Source organism: Gastrolobium bilobum, unplaced genomic scaffold, assembly GCF_033153095.1.
Source record: "Gastrolobium bilobum isolate Gb01-03AN ecotype WA unplaced genomic scaffold, APGP_CSIRO_Gbil_v1 utg4431, whole genome shotgun sequence".
Classification (NCBI taxonomy): domain Eukaryota; kingdom Viridiplantae; phylum Streptophyta; class Magnoliopsida; order Fabales; family Fabaceae; genus Gastrolobium; species Gastrolobium bilobum.
Genome location: NW_026899844.1, coordinates 772,606 through 793,628, shown reverse-complemented (window position 1 = coordinate 793,628; position 21,023 = coordinate 772,606). Strand labels below are relative to the sequence as shown.

General features: G+C 35.3%; 1 protein-coding gene across 1 annotated transcript; it reads right to left on the bottom strand.

Moving 5' to 3' along the window:
* Positions 1 to 2,203: 2,203 nt before the first annotated feature.
* On the bottom strand, positions 2,204 to 20,702 carry LOC133293902 (DNA polymerase zeta catalytic subunit). The gene is made up of 24 exons (XM_061492524.1): positions 20,547 to 20,702; positions 20,285 to 20,367; positions 19,976 to 20,033; positions 19,639 to 19,688; positions 19,400 to 19,512; positions 19,180 to 19,222; positions 18,934 to 19,002; positions 17,971 to 18,084; positions 17,668 to 17,839; positions 17,444 to 17,535; positions 17,176 to 17,354; positions 16,947 to 17,094; positions 14,114 to 15,773; positions 12,915 to 13,136; positions 12,131 to 12,432; positions 11,277 to 11,419; positions 10,531 to 11,122; positions 9,798 to 9,944; positions 8,006 to 8,281; positions 6,255 to 6,362; positions 5,611 to 5,816; positions 4,078 to 4,381; positions 2,800 to 3,411; positions 2,204 to 2,424 (listed from the first exon to the last, which is right to left on the bottom strand). The coding sequence occupies exons 1-24, from the start codon at positions 20,656 to 20,658 to the stop codon at positions 2,251 to 2,253; spliced, it is 5,979 nt and encodes a 1,992-aa protein (XP_061348508.1). The 5' UTR covers positions 20,659 to 20,702; the 3' UTR covers positions 2,204 to 2,250.
* Between the last annotated feature and the right edge of the window lie 321 nt (positions 20,703 to 21,023).

Here is a 21,023-nt window from a genome sequence, read left to right as displayed (position 1 = left end):
GGAGTATACCAATGGTGGTTGCTAGGATATTCAAGTGAAATGAGTCTCATATTAGTTGATAATGAGCTAAGTGAAGTGCATATAAGTGGAGAACTAATGAACCCAATGCCTTAAGGTTTTGGGTTGTGACATGGTGTCAGACCCACTTGATATGATGGTATAGCTTTAACCTATTGATGGTGGTTCCCCTCCATGGGCTCCTCCTGGACCCGTCTGACAGTGGTATCAGAGCTAGGTTGAGCTCGAACTAGCTAGATGTTTGGCTAGAGATGGGTGGAGTACTTTGGGCCTGAGTAATCGGAGAGAGGGGGAGTATACCAGTATTGAGTTTCACACTTGAGGGAAAGATTGTTGAGTTATTCAAGTGTGATGAGTCCCCACCTTGATTGGTAACGGGCAAAGTGAAATCCATATAAATTAGAGGACCATAAACCTAATACTTAAGATTTTGGATTGTAACATGATATTATACCTATTTGATATGACAATATAGCCTTAGTTCGTTGATAATAATCCCCCGAGCTCATCGTGAATACTTGACATGTCTAAACAATTATCAACATCAACTTTATCTCTAGTATTAAGAATTATAACTTTGTCTAAATATTATCGATTCCTCATAAAGCCTCAGCCTCTACGGAACCTAAGGCCTTAAAACTTTTTATCAGTATTTGGCTTACAAGTTTTATGTACAGCTGATTAATGCACTACTTAATCAGCTTTAGGCGTTTTTTCACACACATTTCGTGGTAAATATTGCAATAAAAATTTAAACAATTAAACCTCGACTATTGAAAGCAAAAGATTTGATCCGTTGCCGGTTTTAGTTTTAAAATGAAAAAGTTGTTATTTCGCGCGGTACTTATAAATCGCTCACGGCTTGTATAAACATATTTAAGGAACTTAATTTATTTATCTATATTTAATTATAATTATCTTTAAAAATTATATATATGTAATATTTCTCAAAATTTTAAAATTTTCAATTCTACTTAAACTGATTATTTTTTTATTTTATATACTTTTAAACATTTTTATAAATACTTTTTTATTTTATTTGAATTTAAGTAAATTTATGTAATAAACAAATTAATTTTTTAGTCATATTAAAGTTTTCGATGCTCATATTCGTAAATCTTGTTTTACTATATTTCATTTATTTTATAATTTATTATTAAGAGTTCAATAAAATATTAAAGTTCAAAGTTAAAAAAAAAATTAACATTTCAAAAATGGGGTATGCGGCATCATTCAACTCGTTTGCATATCATCTGCGATGACAAGTGAAAAATGTGTGTCGGACACTGATACATTACATTCCAACACGCAGTCAACTCTCCCGTATGTTTCGACATGCGATCAATGTTCCGACACATTCCGACACACAGTTGATATTTTCAGAACACTTTTTTTTTAGATTCAAATTTTATTTTATTTTATCTTTTTAATTAAACATGATAAATTAATTTATAAATCAAATATTTTCTATTGTAAAATTTGACATGAAAAATTAACAAGACATGCAAAATTAATTTTACTTTATATTTATATCATGAAATTTGAATATTTAATTGGCTATATTACTTATTATAGACTGTTATATATATAAATATAAACTATATTATATATATTAAAAATATTATTTAATATCAAAATATATTCTAATGTGTCAAAATGTAATATTTTTTAGAATTAACTTTTGTCATGTCATATCACATATCGATGCATAACATATCATAACAATACTCTGGTGGATCTTCTATTTTCTAAGCAAATTTAGGTTTCGTGCACTCAAAAGCCATAAGGAAGATTTTTATCCGTAAATTGACATCCCTTGAGTTTATATGTAAATCGGATATCCCTTGCCAATACATCTGATATTCTCACGAAGGTCGAATGTTTTTTTGTCACGATCAAGAATTGTATAATCTACCGCCATGCACGAATAGCATAAAATCACGAAATATACACAACCTATACATTGATGAAAGAAAATTGTCAAAACCACTGCAGAGTTGCTCAATGCGCAAAAAAGAAAACACATCCACGTTGATTAACTCAGCTTTACACTTAATTAATCACAATTCACAACAGAACAATATATACAGAATTCTTTTAGCTTAACGTGAGATAAAGATATCTTTACCATTTTGTGCAGAAAATATATACAAGGTAGTGCCATAAACAGCAAGGCCCAGCCAAAATAAAATCTAACCATATGCTAGTTATACTAGCAAGGAAAACAGGCTTTCAGAACCATTCCATCATGCATCTTGGATAGAAGCCTTTACCTGCAGCAACATGGGTGGCAGCTAGTAGTTCTTTCTGAACTTTCCGCCTCTCAAAGAACACCGAGCATGAAATGGACGTGCACTTTACGCCACCCTCAAGAAGCCTATCCCCGCCTCCACAATGGTGACATATCTACAACAGGATTGAAAAAAAAGTACACAATTATCACCAGGAAAAAAAGAAAGGAAGAAAACATCACGAAGCATAAATCTAAGGGGTCAACGGAGAGGAACAAGAAAGACAGATCTTTTGATATGACAGAAACTTTCATCAAACTGACCTGAGACAGCAGAAGTTACAAAACAGATAATCTAATGCAAACCAAAACAACATACTAACAACAATGACACAACAACCTATCATTTTCAAGTAGATTTCCTCCATGCATTAAATAACCTACACAAGCCCATTACAAGAAAAATAAATTGAATGAGAATGAGGAGTATTAGACCTACACAATCTCTAAAGAAACCTTAACGCAATTGATGAAAAACATAATATACTTACAGCAACAAGATGTTGCATCTCTTGCTCCAACTTCGAAGTCTTACTAATTACTGCTGTTGCAGCAGCTACTTCATTTTCAGAACACTGATTACATAAATGGGCCGATGCCTGGACCAACCCACCACACAGTACACAATGTTTTGAGAGATAGTAATAATCAATTCTGGTTCGATGGATATTTGGAGTGAAAGTACGCTTAGCAGAAGCTTCCCTAATGGGACGGGGCATCTCTGAAAACCACTGGTTCAGATCAGCACCAACAAGCCCATATACCCTCTGTAAAGCCGGTATTATTTGTTTATTAATATAATATAAATCATTTGTTCTAAATGGGGAATCAATAGCCAAAACTTCCAAAGGATCCACAACCATATCAACTAGGCGGGCTCCAGGTTCTCCATGGATTACAACATAAGGTATTCTCTCAGCATAACGTGGTTCTGCCCTAGGATCTACCCTCATTGCCTTAGTGGCCACAATTGCAGCAGGAGGAAGTGATGAGATCCTTGTGCTGTAGGTACCCAAGCGAACCTCCTTTGCAAAAATAAAATCTTTAAGGGAGAATCTGCCCGAAAGAATCCTCTTCCACTGACGTTGCAAATAAGTCTTCACCTGCAGGCAGCAAATAAAAAGTGATAAGTACGAATTCAGGTTAAACTAATATTGTAATTTTACAGATGAAGTATCCATAATAAATAGCTGATATTCTTTTTATCATTTTACATTAAAAAGAAGTTGCTTGAACAAGGAGGGATATTAACAGAGCATAAATCAGAGTGGAGGACTCAAAAGATAGACTTTTCACTAAGATAATTTCTATTATGATTTTCTTTTGCAAAAATAATAATAACAATAATAATATCAGGCTGCATGAATACAACATCCAAGTACTTAATTATGCAGAAAATGTATAGCAGGGAATACATGACCATGAAATTATTCACCAGACTCACACTATGTACGACAAAAAAAATGTGGAACTATTTAAAATGGAATGCAACTCATTCAAACTCCCCCTCACAAATTTTGGACACTGCTAATCTCCTCTAGTATGTCAGTGAGCTGAAAGTGATTTTCCACCCTCCTTCAAGCAATGATGAGTGAACATCAAAACCTTTCTATAAAAGACCATTTTAACCCCCTCAATATTTTAGCTTATCATTTTCCACCTAATCAAACATGCATTAACCTATACCAGAGATATCATAATCATTTTTAAACAATTGTCACATTCACTGTGATGTGTACCAGAATGATGCAATCTGCAAGCATTTATACCTCCAATAAATCCTGATGCTCAAAAAAGAGTCTCAAAGACTGCTCCATTATCTTTGCAACTGCACCACATGTGTCCCTGCGTACTGTCTCAATACCTTTAGCATCAAAAACTGGTTCACTTTGGTCAGGCCTTTCATAACTGTAGCCAACATATCGCTTCTTAGTTAGGAGGAAACAGGGGTGATAAACTTTCTCCATCTTCAGGGTGACAGGACTAGGATTCATAGCAGTGATAGCAGAAACAATCTCACTCCCAATTTGGAAGGACTCTTTGATGGTGCGTCCTTTCAGGAGGACAAACATACTGCAGAAAATACAGTCACTTTACTAATCTGTTTTTTCCTTTCAGCTCTGCCACTTTACTAATCATTACTTGAAAAAATAATAACAATCATGCAGGAGATGATATGGCGGTCAAAATTAGACACCAAAGGGCTATCATTCAATTGTCACATAATCCCAGCTAGCTGTATGTACACACTTTGTTGGAAAATAATTAACACAAAAGGAGGAACAAGAACATGTTTTGAAGAAATGACCAATGAAAAAGTTTGATTTTGCCATTCTTCAATCACTATCAATCATCTCTTTTACATGTGATGACAATATAGGGCAAAATGGGTTTTTATTATGTAATTTTTATGGTGAACCTCTTTGGGAATTTTATTAGTTATTTTAGCTAGTTTTAAGTAGTAGCAATAATAATAATAATAATTAATAAAGGAAGATTTCATTAAGAAATGGAAAGGAATGAGTTCAAAAGACACAAACAAAACAACAGCAAATAGAAGGAGAAAAGAAAACACAAAATGTATGAAGTCGTAAGAGCAACCCAGTTCCTTTACAAGTCTGACCTAGAATCACCCTTAAAAACCCATGAGCATAGAGAGGCTAAGCAAGCTCTATATGTTAGAATTAGAAACCTAATACTAATGGGATATTATATGAATTAAGAATGTTATTGAAGAATTTCTGTCAGAAAGTCTTTATCATAACCTCTATTGTGTTTCCTAATTTTATTAAAAAGGATTGTCCTAATATAATTGGGCCTTTCACTTCAGCAGTCATAATATAATTTCAGATCTGAATGTTTCCAAATCCCAAAACCCCAGTTCCCCTCTTCCAACCCAACCTCTCCAATTCCTCAAACTAATTGTATTACCTAACTGATGTCTTTAATACGACAATTCCAGCTGTGGCAGTCTGAAATTTGCCAAGCAGAATATCAGAGTGGAAAAGATATTGGAAACTTTTGCCTCTACAGCACACAAGCCACATAAGCAGAAGGGTATATATTATTATACTTACACGGACCTCCCCTAGGGTTTGCCTTGAAGTACACTCACCTCCCTCATTTTGAATTTTTATCAGACAAACACACACCCCCGAACCGGTCAAACTTTTTCCAGACACATATAACCCCTGTATGCAATCTTCGGTACAGGTGAACAAAGGTCAGTGTACTTTCTAAAAAATAGAGGTGCGTGTACGTTAGGCAAATCTCAAGAGGTCTTAAAGATATTGTAGTGTTACCTATCAGTATCTCCATAAATAACTTTAGCATTCCACTTTTCATGTAGATTTACAAATGATATAGCCTTTTCCAGTGTACTACGGCCACATTGAACAATACTGTCCGCAAGTTCTGCACAAGGCATGCGGCCACTAAATCCAGCAGCAGTGTAACCATATGTTACATTTGATATGAGCTTCAAAGCAAGCTGCCTTGCATTAAGTATCTGAAAAGAAAATTGTAATACTTCGTAATTTATATTTACATTATGCATATAAAACAATCATACCTACGTCACACACAGCACATGAAACTAAATCCATGAAATGCAGTGACATATGTAGGTAAAAATATTTAGCATACATTCAGTTGGAAAATTTTCATAAAATTTCTCAATCTCTTCTATCTTTTTGAAAAGTTCTGGAATTTTTCAGAAAATCCTCCAAACTGAAAAGAATCATAATTTTATTTTTGTTTTATTTTTTGGTAAAATCTGGCCAATACTGCAATAATATTTATAAAATAGAAAAAATGATACTTTTAGAAGAACATAGATTGTTAACATTTATAATCATAGGTATTTAGTTCCTTACTATTATACTAATAGTGTTGGACAATCATACTGGGCAAATAGAAGATATTCAATTCCAATTCACATCCATACCCGCTGAAGAACTTGCTCTGAAGGAGCCAACTTTTTCATTGATTGTTTTACCATTATTCTAGTTGATAAGATTTCTTCCAATAAGCGGGGCATTACACCTCTTCGAACCTGTATGACAGTGCAGTATAGATAGAAGTTACTTCATCCTCTCCACTAAGGTCACTTGCACTAATACATGAAACATCTACTATGCCTAAAAGATACAAATAAAAGATATATATATATATATATATATATATATATATATATATATATATAAAAGCTAATTGAGTTAAGGAAAAGGTTGACATAACAGTTTGCCAAGCTAAGGAAAAAGAACTACTTGTACTAATCTTGATGAAACAGAATGCTGCACGTATGAGTCTTTGGGACAGTTATCAGCAATAATTTTCAGCAATTTATAGCTGTGCAAATCTATGTTATTCATTCCAATCCATTAATACTAAATTCAAGGCTCCTTTATATATACAATGAAATACAAAGGTGTCAAGAAACATTTCAATCCAAAAGCTTAAGCTATTAGGTAAAACTAGATGAACGATTTTATATTTTATATTATATTTCTAACATGCTCCTCACACAAGAGTCTGTTTGGCTTGAAGGGTGGACAATATACAAACCTACATACCTGGGCAAGGAAATCTCACAATATTTATTAGAAGATTATTTAGAAGAATAGGCAGCGGCAATGATCGAACTCAGGACCACTTGGTTACAAAGATTTTGATACCATGTCATACAATCAACTCCCCCAAAAGTTTAAGGTATTAGATGAAGGCACATTAATGGTTTTATATTTTATATTATAATTCTCTAACACGATGATAGAGACGTGGCATTAAGCAGCAGATTTAGGAAGGTGTATTCAAGGAGGAGGCGTAGAGGATCACAAGCTCCTAATACTAATGTCGAGTCAGCAGTTGGTTAGAAGGAATGTTTGGCGTCGCATTACACAATCAGCACCACTCATGTTTACACCCACGGTTACATATAGCAGAGAATAATTCTGTTTTGGGACCACTTGAAGAATTTGGGACTTAGGCTGGAATTCTGGGAGAGAACCAGAGCCTCTCGAATGCTCTGGGTAGTAGTAATTTGAGGGTCCTTTTATCTTATTAAGTTGTCTTACTTGTATTTTCATTTAGACTCTGATATTTGCTAGTGTAATTTCTCGTCTGAATCTGTGTTTGGATTCAGAAGATTAATACCAGTTGTTTTTCCAGTTATATCTCTATTTTATTATACTTGGAATCCTATCACACGATCTCTTCGTATCTTTCATTTGTGTTCATCTACCGCCGACCCCAATTAGTTTGGGATAATAAAAGTGTTGTTGTTGTTGTTGATGTTGACGTGGTAACACGCCCTTTCACACAAGAGCCCATTGTGCTCTAATATCATGTCAATTACCATTTCAACCCAAAATATTAAGTTCTTAGGTAATAATAGTAGATGAATGGTTTTATATTTTATATTATATTTTTAACAAAACAAAAGGAGATGGAAGATAGTGGCTAAAGACTCAAAAGACTACTCAATAGAAAAAAAAGAAAGACTGAATCACAATGATAAGCTAATGAGAAACTAGCCCCGCAAATTACAACAATTTACAGTTCTGGCAAATCTATGGCATTCGTTCAGGTCCATTAATATCAAGTCCAGGACTCAAAAATATAAAGGAGTTAAGAAGTGGGTCAGGACTCATAAGTCATGACTACTCAATAGAAAAAAAAAATGATTGACTAAATCACCTTGGAAGGTACAAACATAACACCATTTGGGGTGAGCAAGATTTGATCTTTTAAATCCTGCAGAACACGTTGCTCTGGTGAAAACGAACTAACACCAAGCGTGTTAGCCTTCGCTGCGACAACTTTTCCAAGACATGTACAAAAACAAAGGTTGTATGCAATTATCATGGATGGATATAAAGACTGGAAGTCAAGTACAACAACAGGATCTGAATAAAATCCTGACTCCGGTTCCATTACTAAGGGCAGGCACTCCATGGCAGGTTGAGAAGCAACCTAAAAGAAATTAAATAAAAAAAAAGTTGTTAAGCCCTTGGATATAGGTGAAGAAAACAAACATTAAATAGACCATAAAAGAAGCCCCAGCATAACAAAACACTGCAGCAATTATGAGTAAGGGATAATAAAAGTCAGTTTTAATCGCCAAAAGAAAAATGCAGATAGCTTGACCTAGGGAAAACTTGATAATTTGATTAATAATATAAACCTGTTTGAATGGGTGAATTACAAAAAAGAAGAAGCTGAATGTTGATAGAGATATAAACTCATCATGCAGAATGACTTGGCTAGTCATATGGTCCCTGGTGAGGGCACTGAACACAAAGCCAATGCCCAAGAACCATTTTAATATTGAAATTATCCATTTATCACATTCAATATTCTATCTCATCAGTCAGTCGTAATTAAAACATAGTTATCATATGCGGATTGCGGCATGTCGCGGCCAACTCCGAAAAACGCTATAGCGTTATAACGGGTTGCGGTTGCGGAAATAGCAGAATAGATATATGACAGAAATAATGACAAAAAGAAACATTTTTTAAAGGCAGAGATAGTAGAAGTGACAGAGAGAGACACGGATAGACTAAAAAACCCTTAAATTTTTTCTGTTACACATTTAAATTTAGGACAAAATTGACATTTTGCCTTATGACAGCAATATGGCCGCAAATGCGATCGCAATGGCCACTATTGCGTTCCGGTGCAGCGCGGTTTCTTGCGGCGAGGCACCGCAACGCCCATACGGCGAGGCTCGCGGCGCTATTGCGGCGCAATTAACTACTATGAATTAAAATAACACACCTAGAAGAAAATTAGAAAAATAAGTTGAGAAAATGAGAGATCCCTTAAACATGGTTAGCTTATTGTATTTGATATTAGTAGTAGACATGGTATGCTTTGACCCTAGTACTATAAATTTAAAGATGCTTGCCCAGTTAAGTGATGCAGAAATAAAGAAGGAGGAAATAGTACAGAAATAACGTGGAGGAGCTTGTGAGAGCATTTATTGAAGACTTGCTGTGGCAGCAGAGGAAAGCTTGGGGAGCAACTTTATTCCAATTTCTAATTAAAACTTGGATCTTTTGGCACAAAGTCTACAACTTCTATTGCGTTTCTGGGTCAAATTCCTTTGTTTTTTTTATCATTTTCTTAGTTTTGAGATGTACTTCCTTGTGTCAGAGACAACCAGCTTATCAAATAAGGTTTATTAGTTATTAGAGCATCATCTAAAAGAAAATCAATCAATAAAATGATATACAATATCAAATAACAGGATACAGTAAAAACTGCAGAAGTGCTAATCACAAATGAAATCATGCTAGGAGGGCTGGTGGACTAATGGACAACTACAAGCACAACTCAACATTTTCCAGATTAAAGAAAAGACCTCCAGAATAATACTAAGGTATATAATCTTATTATGCTTGGTTTATGATAGTATCAAGAACATTTAACATTATAATTAGTTATCCACAGATCAAAAGAGAGGATAAGAGAATTTTGCAGGAACCTGTTGATTTCCAGGTGAGATAGCAAGATAGTTTTGTGTATGGGCCAACCTCAAAAACATGGATTCAACACGATATTGTGAGCCTCGAGACAGAACAGAAAAAAAGTCTATGCCAAAGACACGAGCAAGTTCCGATGTTCGATTCACCTGCAAAAGAAAAATAAACAGGAAATAAGGAAAGCCTACAAATCAGTGAACAAGAAAAAGAAAATGTCAATGTTCCTTATTTTTGGACCCCAAAATATTATGATATAAGAAAGCTAATTAACCAATCTAAAAAGAGGGCGAGCCACTCCTTTGTGACCGAAAGGTTAGGTTCGAATATAGGAAACAATTTCTTTGCAAAATGTGCAAAAGTAAGGTTGAGTATGAGGATTTTCCCTTATACCTACCTTTGCAAGTTGGGATTTCATGGGGAGTGGGTTTTTTTGTTTTTAAAAAAAAAGAAAACACTAAATAAGGAATCCAACAAACCATATATTCACAAAAACACAATAATCTATTACTGCATCATCCATTAGCTCTAAAGAAAGAAGCTAAAAATGACTTCTGAGAAACTTCAGAGGTATGTGTAAATAAATTGCACACATGTTTTGAGATTTTCAAGCACCCCAACAAGCCTAAAAAATAGACTCTGGTAGAAATATAACCAAAACATGCACCCAATCTGTGTGCATTAAATACTCATTAAGAAAATCTTCATTTTGAAAATAAACTTATAATGCTACTGTACCATATCAAGTTGGTTTAGTATCTCAAGGTTTAGCTTTGCTCTCTCTATAACATATTTGATACACTGATATCTTGCTCGTCCAGGACCACTGGAAAACCATTTTGTCAGCACCTTGTGGTGAACTAAAGGAATTTTCTGCCTCAACACAGCTTCAGCTACAGCTTCAACAGAATATAAATTTAGCTTAACTTCTCCACGGATCAATCGCCATACGTTAAGGACAATTCTTCCACCTACATGAACTCCACTGGCATGTGTTCGTCCCCATTCATCCTCAATTATTGAACTTTCTTTCATGCAACAATCTAGACTAGGGGTATCAGGGATGTCCAGTTCCAAGATACCTTTTTCAGAAGTTTTGGCATCTTCAGAAGCAATCCAAGACTCAGATGGAGTGCGAGACAAACTATTAAGTAAACCTAAACCAAGATGTGATGCCCTTTCAGCTAGAAAACCAAGAGAACTCCCTTGAATATCCCAACCCATCAAAATATCTGGGTCAGATGAAGACACAATCTTTATAAATTCTTTTAACAAGTGCTTTTCATCAGTGAAGACCAATACTTTGCATCCTGATAGACCATCAAAACTTCTGCAAAACCCATGAAGAATCAACATGAATAGCAATTTTGTAAACACATGATTAGCTTGTATGAAATTTAGTGTATACTGGTGCATAAAATTTGTCACCAATAGAAAGCAAATCAAGAAAGAGAATGAGTAAACACAAAGTAACATTATCATACCTCTGACAAGGTATAAATTTACTATGCAAAAGAACAAGAACTTCAACAATAGAATCACTATCATTCTGAAAACCAAGAGCTACAATGTTGATCCCATCAAACTGAGGATGAGGTAAAAGGTCTCCTCTAGATTCTGCAAGAACCTATCAGTGTTGCAGTCAAGTCAGACCTATGAGAGTAACAAAACTACAGAGATGTTCATTTACAAAAAGAAAACTAACAAAAGAAACAAAATTAAAATTTTAAAATATAATTCAAAGATAATACAAGTTAAAAAAAATAAAAAATGTACTTCACAATAACAACCAAAAAATGCCAAATGGAATCCCTAGTTCCTGCTATAAAAAAGATTCTAATCACATTTTACAAGTATTAGTCTTAACAGGTAACAACAACTACCACCCTTGGGTTTTTAATTCAATATCATTCAAAAATGATGGATAAGAATTTGAAAGTGGAGAACTATAACTATAGCAAGCTGGTTTGATAACAGAAGCAAGATCTTCATAAAGCATGCAATAAATATTAAAAGAAATCATCAAACAAAAAGAAATAAAAAATATGGTTGGTTATTGATTTATCAAAATCATCACTTTTGAGTATGATCAGCAATGGGGAATGATGATTTGATTCTTTTGTGTGTGTGTGTGATTGTCACCAAATATTAAGAGTCTAATTCTTGCAGAAATCTAGGAAAACTGGAAAAGTAGATTTAAAGAACCATATACCTAAAATAAAATAAGGTCTTCAAATCAGAATCCGACATGCAAATTTGAGAGACATCAAATAGCTGTAGAAGACATATACACAAATTTGCAGGCACGAAAAATTAAGGAGAATACTATCTCCAGTACCTCTATACTAAGTAATGTCAATTGCTGTCCACGGCCAACACTAGCAGGGTCTCGAAATCCAATTTGACTTAGAGGGGTAAAATTTGATTTCTCATCAGGCCCTGATATCTGAGAAATATCTTGTGAACCATCTAGGCATGCTTTTACTCTTTCTTTTTGTCCTTCGCTAGTGCATGGAGGCTTCTCTTCTGTACCAGCATCCTGATACAACTTAGGCCTAAGAGGAGGTCCAGAAGGGCATTTAGGTACATCCTTGTCCTCTGCATCAGTTTCTTGAGGCATTTGATCAGGAGTATGCCCAGCTGAGAGAAGATTAGTAAGGCCAGATTAGGGCATTACCTTGTCACAATTGTTAGATACATAGGGATGCTTGCTTCCTTTAGCCTTATTGTTTTAGTTCTGTATCTTAAGCTTTGTGTGTCATTTCATTTTGAACCGCTGTAAAAGCTTGTAAAACAAGCTCTCTTTACTTAATAAAATTCAAAACATTGTCTGAACAAGACACGGACTCCATTCTTCTCCTTTGGGTTTGTCTCTTTCTGCTAATAATAATCAACAGGCAAAAGAAAAACCAATATTTTTCTCAAAGATTTGCCAATGAGTCACACTTATATTGCAATTCGAAATCTCAAATTCATTTTCCAAATATAAAAAAATCCTATACCCTTCAGACAAGAAGGCTTTTTTTCTTTTTTTTTTCTATAGTGAATTTCCAAGAACAGATATTATGGATCAAAGCAAATAACTGATTAGGTAAGAAATGCACATATGTTTTAGTATATACCTCTTTCATCACAAAATAGCCATCTATGAACAGTACCCACAGAAGGTGGCAAAATATTAGGTGTTAATATGTATAGGTGAGAGCCATCATTTTGATAGAGAGTGGCAACACCCTTTGTCCCATGAGATCTAAGGGTTTTAATTGTAATATGCTTGTTCCAAGTTTCCATCTCTCTCTGGGAATCCCTGGCAGAAATGGGACGAAAAACATCCAGAGCATTCCCTTCAAGAAATAAACACAAGCTGGTGAGAAGTTTCATCAAACACCCAATAAGATCAGGCCAGAGAACAAGGAAGAAGACATAACAAACTAAAATCAACAGTAACAACAATCATGCCTTATCCCACAAGGGGGGTCAGCTACATTTCACACTAACATAGAGTGTATAAATTTCATAAAATGCCTTACATCCTGGTTCAATTAAGTCACCAAAATTCATTGGAACGATAGTTCATTTAAACATGTGTATATGATAAAGATGAACATTTAAAAACGCAATTCTCCAGCACCAAGAGGAGGGAGACCACGAATAAAATGATAGCAGTTTGTAAAGTTTTGCTAGCCTCAAAAGTTTCTACCAGATATTAACATTCATTATCCTATTTCCACTGCCAATGTGGCTGCTTCCACATAGCCCCTATTCCAGACCCATTTATCTCCCAGCAAAAACGATGCCTTAAGCAACCACCCGCCAGTGAAAAGAGCATGTTTCTATCAAAGTTTCTTCAAAGAGTTAAATCAAACCATCAACTACACAGTAATTTCAAATAAATCAACATTCAATCTAAAGAATGAAACAGTGAGATCAGAGATGTCAATAAATGAAAGGATATCAGCTATAGATTTTTCTTAAATGTTTGGACCTCTGGACACCTGGAACAAGATATAACTATATAAGCACCATCTCAGTTTCCTTCTTAAGTGCTGATTACTGGCCATTCTATAGAATAGCAGGTTTTGTGCCCCCCTAAAAAATATTAATATCGGCTGACTGACAGCTAATATTAATACATAACCTAGCACAAGAGAGGCTCTATTGTCTAACAATAGGCATGAGACTGAATGAATAACACACTCACCAAAAAGAATCCGGAGAAAAATAGGCACAAAACCCATTCAGAGTATATAACAAAAATAGAGACAAATGCAAGTAAGGTTAAAATCCAGGGAAAATGGGTAAAGGGAGGTGAAGTTACAACCTGACATTTCATCACAGCTGTCCTCATCCAAACCTAAATGGGTATTAGAGACTGTTGGCATGGGAGAATTACTCTCAAGACTCTTATTAGCCAATGCGGTTTTCTTGCCTGTGGTTGTTTCAGTTAATTTCATGTGATTACCCTTCAGGTCATCAACAATGGGTTCTGAGCCAATACTGTGCAACAAATTTTCACCAAGTTTTTGAATATCAACTTTTTCACTTAGCAATACTAGCTTGTCACTTGCAGCACTTTCGCCCACAGCATTCTCATAAAGCTTCATCGGATCATGTTGCTCGAAAGATATGCTTCCACAAGAATTTTGATCCAAACAATTATGTTTGTCAGACCCTTTATCATCAATGGATGAGCTCTGTGCACTACTTGAAGCAGCAGAATCAGTTTGCTGACACCTATCGGAAGCTCTGCCTTTATGATCAGCATCAGTTCTCAACTGAGCACCTAAAAAGGGATTTGGAGTATAGACATCAGGAACTATAGGTTTTGCATCAGCTGTACCAACCTTAAGGTTTTTACCACTGCTAGCTACAGAGTGGTATATGGAATCAGTAAAATCTAAATTTTCAGGCTTATGGAGCCCTGGTCCTCCATGCATTAAAGAAGAAACTCCATTTGTGGAGTTCCTCAACACTGTACTTGCTTCCAGACCCTCCATTTCATGTAGACCAAAACATTCATCTTTTGGCATACAAGCCTGTAAAAAACTATCACTGCCAGCTAGAAGGGGCAGTTTGCCACACACTAAATTATCATGATTGCCCACTTTAAGATCACAATTCTTCTGGAGTTCTGTTTCTTCTTCATTGGTTTGAATTGTTTTCAAATCCACTTGTTTTTGCGAAAGGCATGTATTTAGTCCTCCATGCCTGTCTAAAAGAAGCTTTTTAGTTGTCCCAGACTCGCATTCAGCTTGATCAACTCGATAGGATCGCTTTCGCCTCATCAGGTCCCGCAAAGAGCAGTTAACCAATCTATGTACTTCTTTTGAATCTGAAGCACCTTTGCCCACATTTCTTATAATACAAGCACTATTTCTAACCTCATTTCTGGTGAAGTAATCTAAGTGAGCTGAATCTCCAGTTTCATTTTCTAAAGGATGAGCCGCATGTAGAGTAACATGTTCTCCATCATTATTAAACTTATCTGTCATGGACAAAGGCAAAGACCCCCATTTTTTAGTCCTTTTATCTTTACCAACTGTACTTGTGTCAGTACTGTGCAGTACATGGTACTCAGAAGCCATTTTGAATTCACTATCTATCTCTGCTGCAGAAGAGGTTCCAGCCAAACTAGTACACGGACTTGAGAATTCATCATCATTAGAACCATCAAATTGGGGTATCATACTGTTTGATGAAGCCTCAATAGGACAATTGTGATCAAAGGAACAAGAAGGCTTTTCCTTTGGTAACTCCAACTCAAGCATATCATCAATTGAATCTAGAATATCCTGACACTCCTTCTGGGACTCACTCTCATAAGCCATATTAGCTTTCTCCAGCACCTTATCAATTGTTGCTGCAGGTAACAAGGGACTCAAGATTGTTTCACAAACAAGTTCATCATCAGAGTCTATATCCTCTGCAGCTTGAGAAGTTGCAAGCCACTTAAGAAGATTTTGTGCTTCCTTATCTGCAGCCTACAAAGCAGGAAATACAGAAATGCATGAGAAAATTTCAATAGACCAAATTGTAAAAGAAAATCAAAGGTCGGATAGTGCCGTGATAAATTTAAAATCCCTATGGCTCCAGTTGGTCCTGTGATTATTGTTCCTGAATTATTTTTAAGAAAAACGAGAAATAAATTAATAAGTGAGATTATTTTCTTTTTCCTTTAAAAGGTTCTTATGAAATTTTAAATTATTCAGATAAAGTATACATAAATACCAGTGAAAATAAGACAAAGAATATGGAAATCATGAATCTTTTATTTCCAGCATAAAAAATAAAATAAAAATAAAATCATCAACTTTCATTTAGGAGGGTAAGCAATGCATGAAATCATTAATCTCACGTTCAGATATATTAATGCATGTGAATGTGCACCAATAGAAAAGCCGGCTCTAGTTAAAATTTACACAATTTTAGTGATTATGATCTAGACAATCAGCAATAAAAATTATTAATGAAGGTCGGTGATGCTAAAGAGAGAATGAAAATTTCACATTGAACAATCTTTCAGAATAGATCTTTCATGGGATTCTGACTACATGCAGAGTGTTAGAGAATAATATAAACCATTAAAAAGACCATCACCCAACACCTTAAGATTTTGGATTGAATTGGTTCTTTACATGGTATCAGAGCTTCAGTGACCATAAGGTCACGAATTTAATCCTCATCGCCCCCCCCCCCCCCCTCCACTTGTGGAATTAAATAAGCATAAGGTACACCAATAAAAAAATTTGGGCCTATGCAATATCCACGCTTCAAGCTCAAAAGGCTCTTGCATGAAAAGGTGTGTTAGAGAATAATATAAACCATTAAAAAAACCATCACCCAACGCCTTAAGGTTTTGGGTTGAATTGGTTCTTTACAAAGAGCAACTGATCATGGCAAGATATGGCTATTTTGAGAAGGGGGTGGGACTTGGGAGGAAGAGTACTTTTGTTATTTTGTAGGTAACAACATGCATAGCAGATTACATAACAAGGAGAAGACACACACATCCATAGAGTCTTCAAAAAAACACTACACAATAAAACCCCAACCCCCAACCCCCAAAGAAGGTTATCTTGTCAAAAAAAAAGGTAGGAGTTATCATGAAAAAATCCCGTTATTCATAGAAGAAAAATCATGGAAAAAGTTATTGCCTTTACGTCCATTGTTCCAATCATTTCAGATGTTTGCATTTCATCAATAGTCAACGATTTTAGACTTGTGTCAGTCCCTTCCTCATGCAATTCGGCATTTTTACATAATGAAGCTGGGGGTGATGCCGAGCCTATTATGTCTGTTTCCCTGCAGCAATTCAAGAGTTATCATGTTCCACATGTAAGATTTACTAAATTTTCCATCATGTAACAATGGCCACGCACAAACCTCAATTCCTTCTCAGAAGGAGTAAAAAATAGAGAGGTTTCAGCTTCACTGCACAATTCAATAAGTTTTTTCTTGAAGTCAAGACAAACAGAGAGAAGTTTCATAACATCTTCCGGAAGCGGTTGTCCAGAATTAGAAGGCATAGTAGCCTCATGAATCCCAGTTCGTTTCCGCTGTTCCTGAAACAATATAAGGCATTTAATTTAGATAGAACCCAGAGAACATAACATGTAAAATAGACATATATAAAGACGGATAAATAGGTTACCTCCCATATCGGTACAAGTGACTGAACCATGTTGACATCTAAGCATGTTTGTGAGAGAGATGAATACATTTTAAACTGCTGATTAAGAATCTCTGCCAAATAAGATATATCTTTATAATCAGGAAAGATAGCAGTAGAAGAAGACACTGTTATGCATTCAAGTATATATGTGTGCATGCGCATTTGTGTTATTGAGTTTTGTATGACCATGAAACCAGACAAACCATCTACAGAAGTGTCTCCTTCAAGCTCACAGATGCTTTGACGTTTAGGACAATAAGCCTTATCATTTTGCGAAGCACCGAATTCGCCAGGGGGTGACCACATCCAATCAGATGCGATCATGGAAGATATCCACAACTTTGACTCTAAACATGCATTAGCACCTGAACCTGTCTAATGAAAAGATTATGATATCAAATATAAATAAGGGACATATATCATCAAACCAGATAACAATTTGGTGGTTAAACAAGTAAAAGAAATTAGGGGGACTTTGAAAGCTGAAAACATGCAAGTCAGCTCACCTTTCTGTGCTGGCTATCAATATTTAATTTCTCACGAGAAGAGTCCGGTATGGGATGGCGGAACTTCATCTTTGATAGGTGTAAATGACCCATGCCATACAAGTTGTAATCAACCTAGCATATTAAAAAATAAAAACTTATATATCTACAAACATGAGACAAAACTAAGCAAAAAAAATGTGCTGAAGGATTTTGTGTTTGGGCATCTACAACAGAGAGAGCTAAGTAATCAACAAAAAAGTCCCTTCTCTAGTATCAAGCAATCAAATGAGAGAACATTGATGGAAAAACACATTCAGTTCATATAACTTGAGAAGCCATTGGAAATGGCACAATATCATTTGAACATCACCAGATAAAATGTCACTTAACAGGAACCATTAACAGAAAGTCTATCATCAACAGGTAAAAAATAAAATGAGCAATTCATAAGACAACAGTTGTTTAAATGCATCACAATTCACAAATAACATATTACAACATCCAAGAACAAGACAGGAGCTGGATATTCCAAACACACCCAAACTACTCCAATTCCAATCCATATAAATTATGCGGAATTAAAAAAAGGGCAGCCCGGAGCCAAGAAGCTCCCACTATGCGCAGGGTCCACGGAAGGGTCAGGCCCATTGTATGGGTCTATAGTAGGCAGCCTTACCTTGCATTTGCAAGAGGCTGATTACATGAATCGAACCTCTGATCTCCGACTCCCGTGGTGACAACACCAAATGTTTATGTCAAGATTCCCCTTCATAAATAATAACAAATAGAAAGCATAAAATTAGATTGCTTGAATTCAGCAGGTGAATGCAGCCAGGTACATAAAATTAATGGTGCGTATAATGCCATGTAAAAGGAGCAATGACTAATTCCATGATTCATCAGAAAACGATTTTTATCATCTTTAGTTACACTTACACTACAATAAGTTTCAGTTATAAGAAATCATATGAAAGTACATACCAGAAATTGAAGAATAAAGGGAATATGTGATTCATGTGGCTGCAAACTTTTATCAAGAACAGCACCAGCCTGTAAAGGAAATGTCATGATGAAAGCTTATTCTCTGTAACATCGAACTAAGATGTAATAATTTGAGTAATTTCACTGACGACTTTCCACTTATCAACAAAAATAGTAGTACTCTGAACAAGGTGAAAACTGAGGTACAAGCAGCAGCTAAGTATAAGTAAAGTCAAGAAATTGTACCAAGAGAAGATTAGTTGCACGGGAGACATCTTGTGGATAATATCTTAAGCACCAGTCAAGGCTTACCCCTTTTTGGGTAAGGTTTCCCATGATTTAAACATTCTATCATCACAGCTTGTACATACAAGTGGGATACGAATGCCGTGCAACTGTGAATGTTGAAACATATTGCAAAAGCAAAAAAAATTAAATAAATAAATTATATAAAATATATGGATACAGATATATCTTTACAAATAACTCCTCAGAAGAATGATAGCCATAAAATTTCTTTGCTCGTACAAAGCTGCAGCCATGTACATGTTGTCTCATTGAACCAGCACCGCCTTTAAGCTGTAGAAGTTGAAATGAAATTTGTTAATGCTACATCTTTAATATAAGAAACTCCATCTATAAACAGACAAAAGAAGAAGCATAAAATAGAGAGTACAAAACACATTCTAACTTGTACGAGGATACCTTCAAGGCTTTCTCAAGAGAAGCAGCTACCCTATAGGTGTATGCATCACCTATGAAACATCAAGAAAAATGTATTCTAAGCATTAAGTCACTGAATAAAAAATGTCAGATTTATGTTAATCATAAATACTGAAGAAAATTAGATAAATCACAAACATAATCCAGATGATTAAAATTGGCCTAGAAAGTTAAAAAGAGAAAAGAAAAGAAATTAGCAAACAAGTAACTCATTTACAAGAATCATTAGACGAATGAAATTAAGCAAATTCAAATATAAGATACAAACAAACACTTGATACAGACAAGACGGGGACCAGTAAATATCAGTTACTATTACCTTCTTGGTCTGGTTGAAGTGGTATATCTGAACACGGAACGTACATATAAGGTAAAGCCTGCAAATAATAATGCGGATAAACAATTTAAGTTTAACCATAGTATAATACGAAAGATAGAGAAACAGAAACAACATTACATAATACAAAAAGGTAAAGCTCTGATGTAGCATTTATGGTAGCAAAATTGCTAGTACTTGCACACAGTGGTAAATAAAAGGGAAGTAAATATGAAGCATAGCTAACTACGCATCCGGTTTCTTAACCAAAAAATGGTTTAAAAGACAAAAAGAATTCATGTGTGATCTTACTCGATGTACGTGCAAGCAAGTCTTCTGGCCAGCAGGGGTAGAACCATAGACTCTTATCACAGGAACCTCGTTCACTTTTCCACCTTACCATAAAAACGAAACAATGAAACACAACAACTTCATCAAAACCAGAGAATTCGTGCACAATCAGATAGAGACACTGAAAATTTTGAACGCGGAATGAACCCTAAATCGTTGTCGTTTGTTCTTCAGCAGTTCAATTCAACATTGAAAGTGAAATCACTTAAGTTCGGTCTCGTACCATGGAAGCTGCTGTAACAGATATCCGCGCCTGGGATTGGCGGTGCCATGTAATAGTCGATGGAGACAATCCGAACACTGAAAACCTCTGGATTGGACTGTGAATCTGACATTTTTTCCCGGTTTTGTTAAATTCGAATAACGAAAAAAGCATTCCCCAAATGACTAGCAAAGGAAATTGAACACGAAGGAAAATTTTGGTTTATTTATTTTGGCGCTAGTTAGCTTGAAGAAGTTCAAGGCTTCTCCCTCACGCTTTGTTTTTCTTTTTCTTTAATGCTCCCAGTGAAAGTAATTGGGCAGGCTCGATTTGGGCCCAAATATAATTGACTGGTCCACCGTTCAGCCCAAACTTACACTTAGATTATAGGTTTTTATTTAGTTCTCGCTAATTTCGTCAATTTGAAAGTGATATTATGGGTATGTAACTATGTATGATTATGTTTTGCTCTTTTGTTTTTATAATTATTTTATAGAA

Bases quoted from the DNA above. Each gene is read 5' to 3' on its own strand.
- LOC133293902 (XM_061492524.1), bottom strand. From the start codon at position 20,658: ATGTCAGATTCACAGTCCAATCCAGAGGTTTTCAGTGTTCGGATTGTC. The intron at 11,123-11,276 runs GTATGATAATGT...TGGGTTTTGCAG, and splicing joins AAATTTATACCTTGTCAGAG to AAGTTTTGATGGTCTATCAG. The intron at 8,282-9,797 runs GTTCCTGCAAAA...AATTTCTTTTAG, and splicing joins TCTCACCTGGAAATCAACAG to GTTGCTTCTCAACCTGCCAT.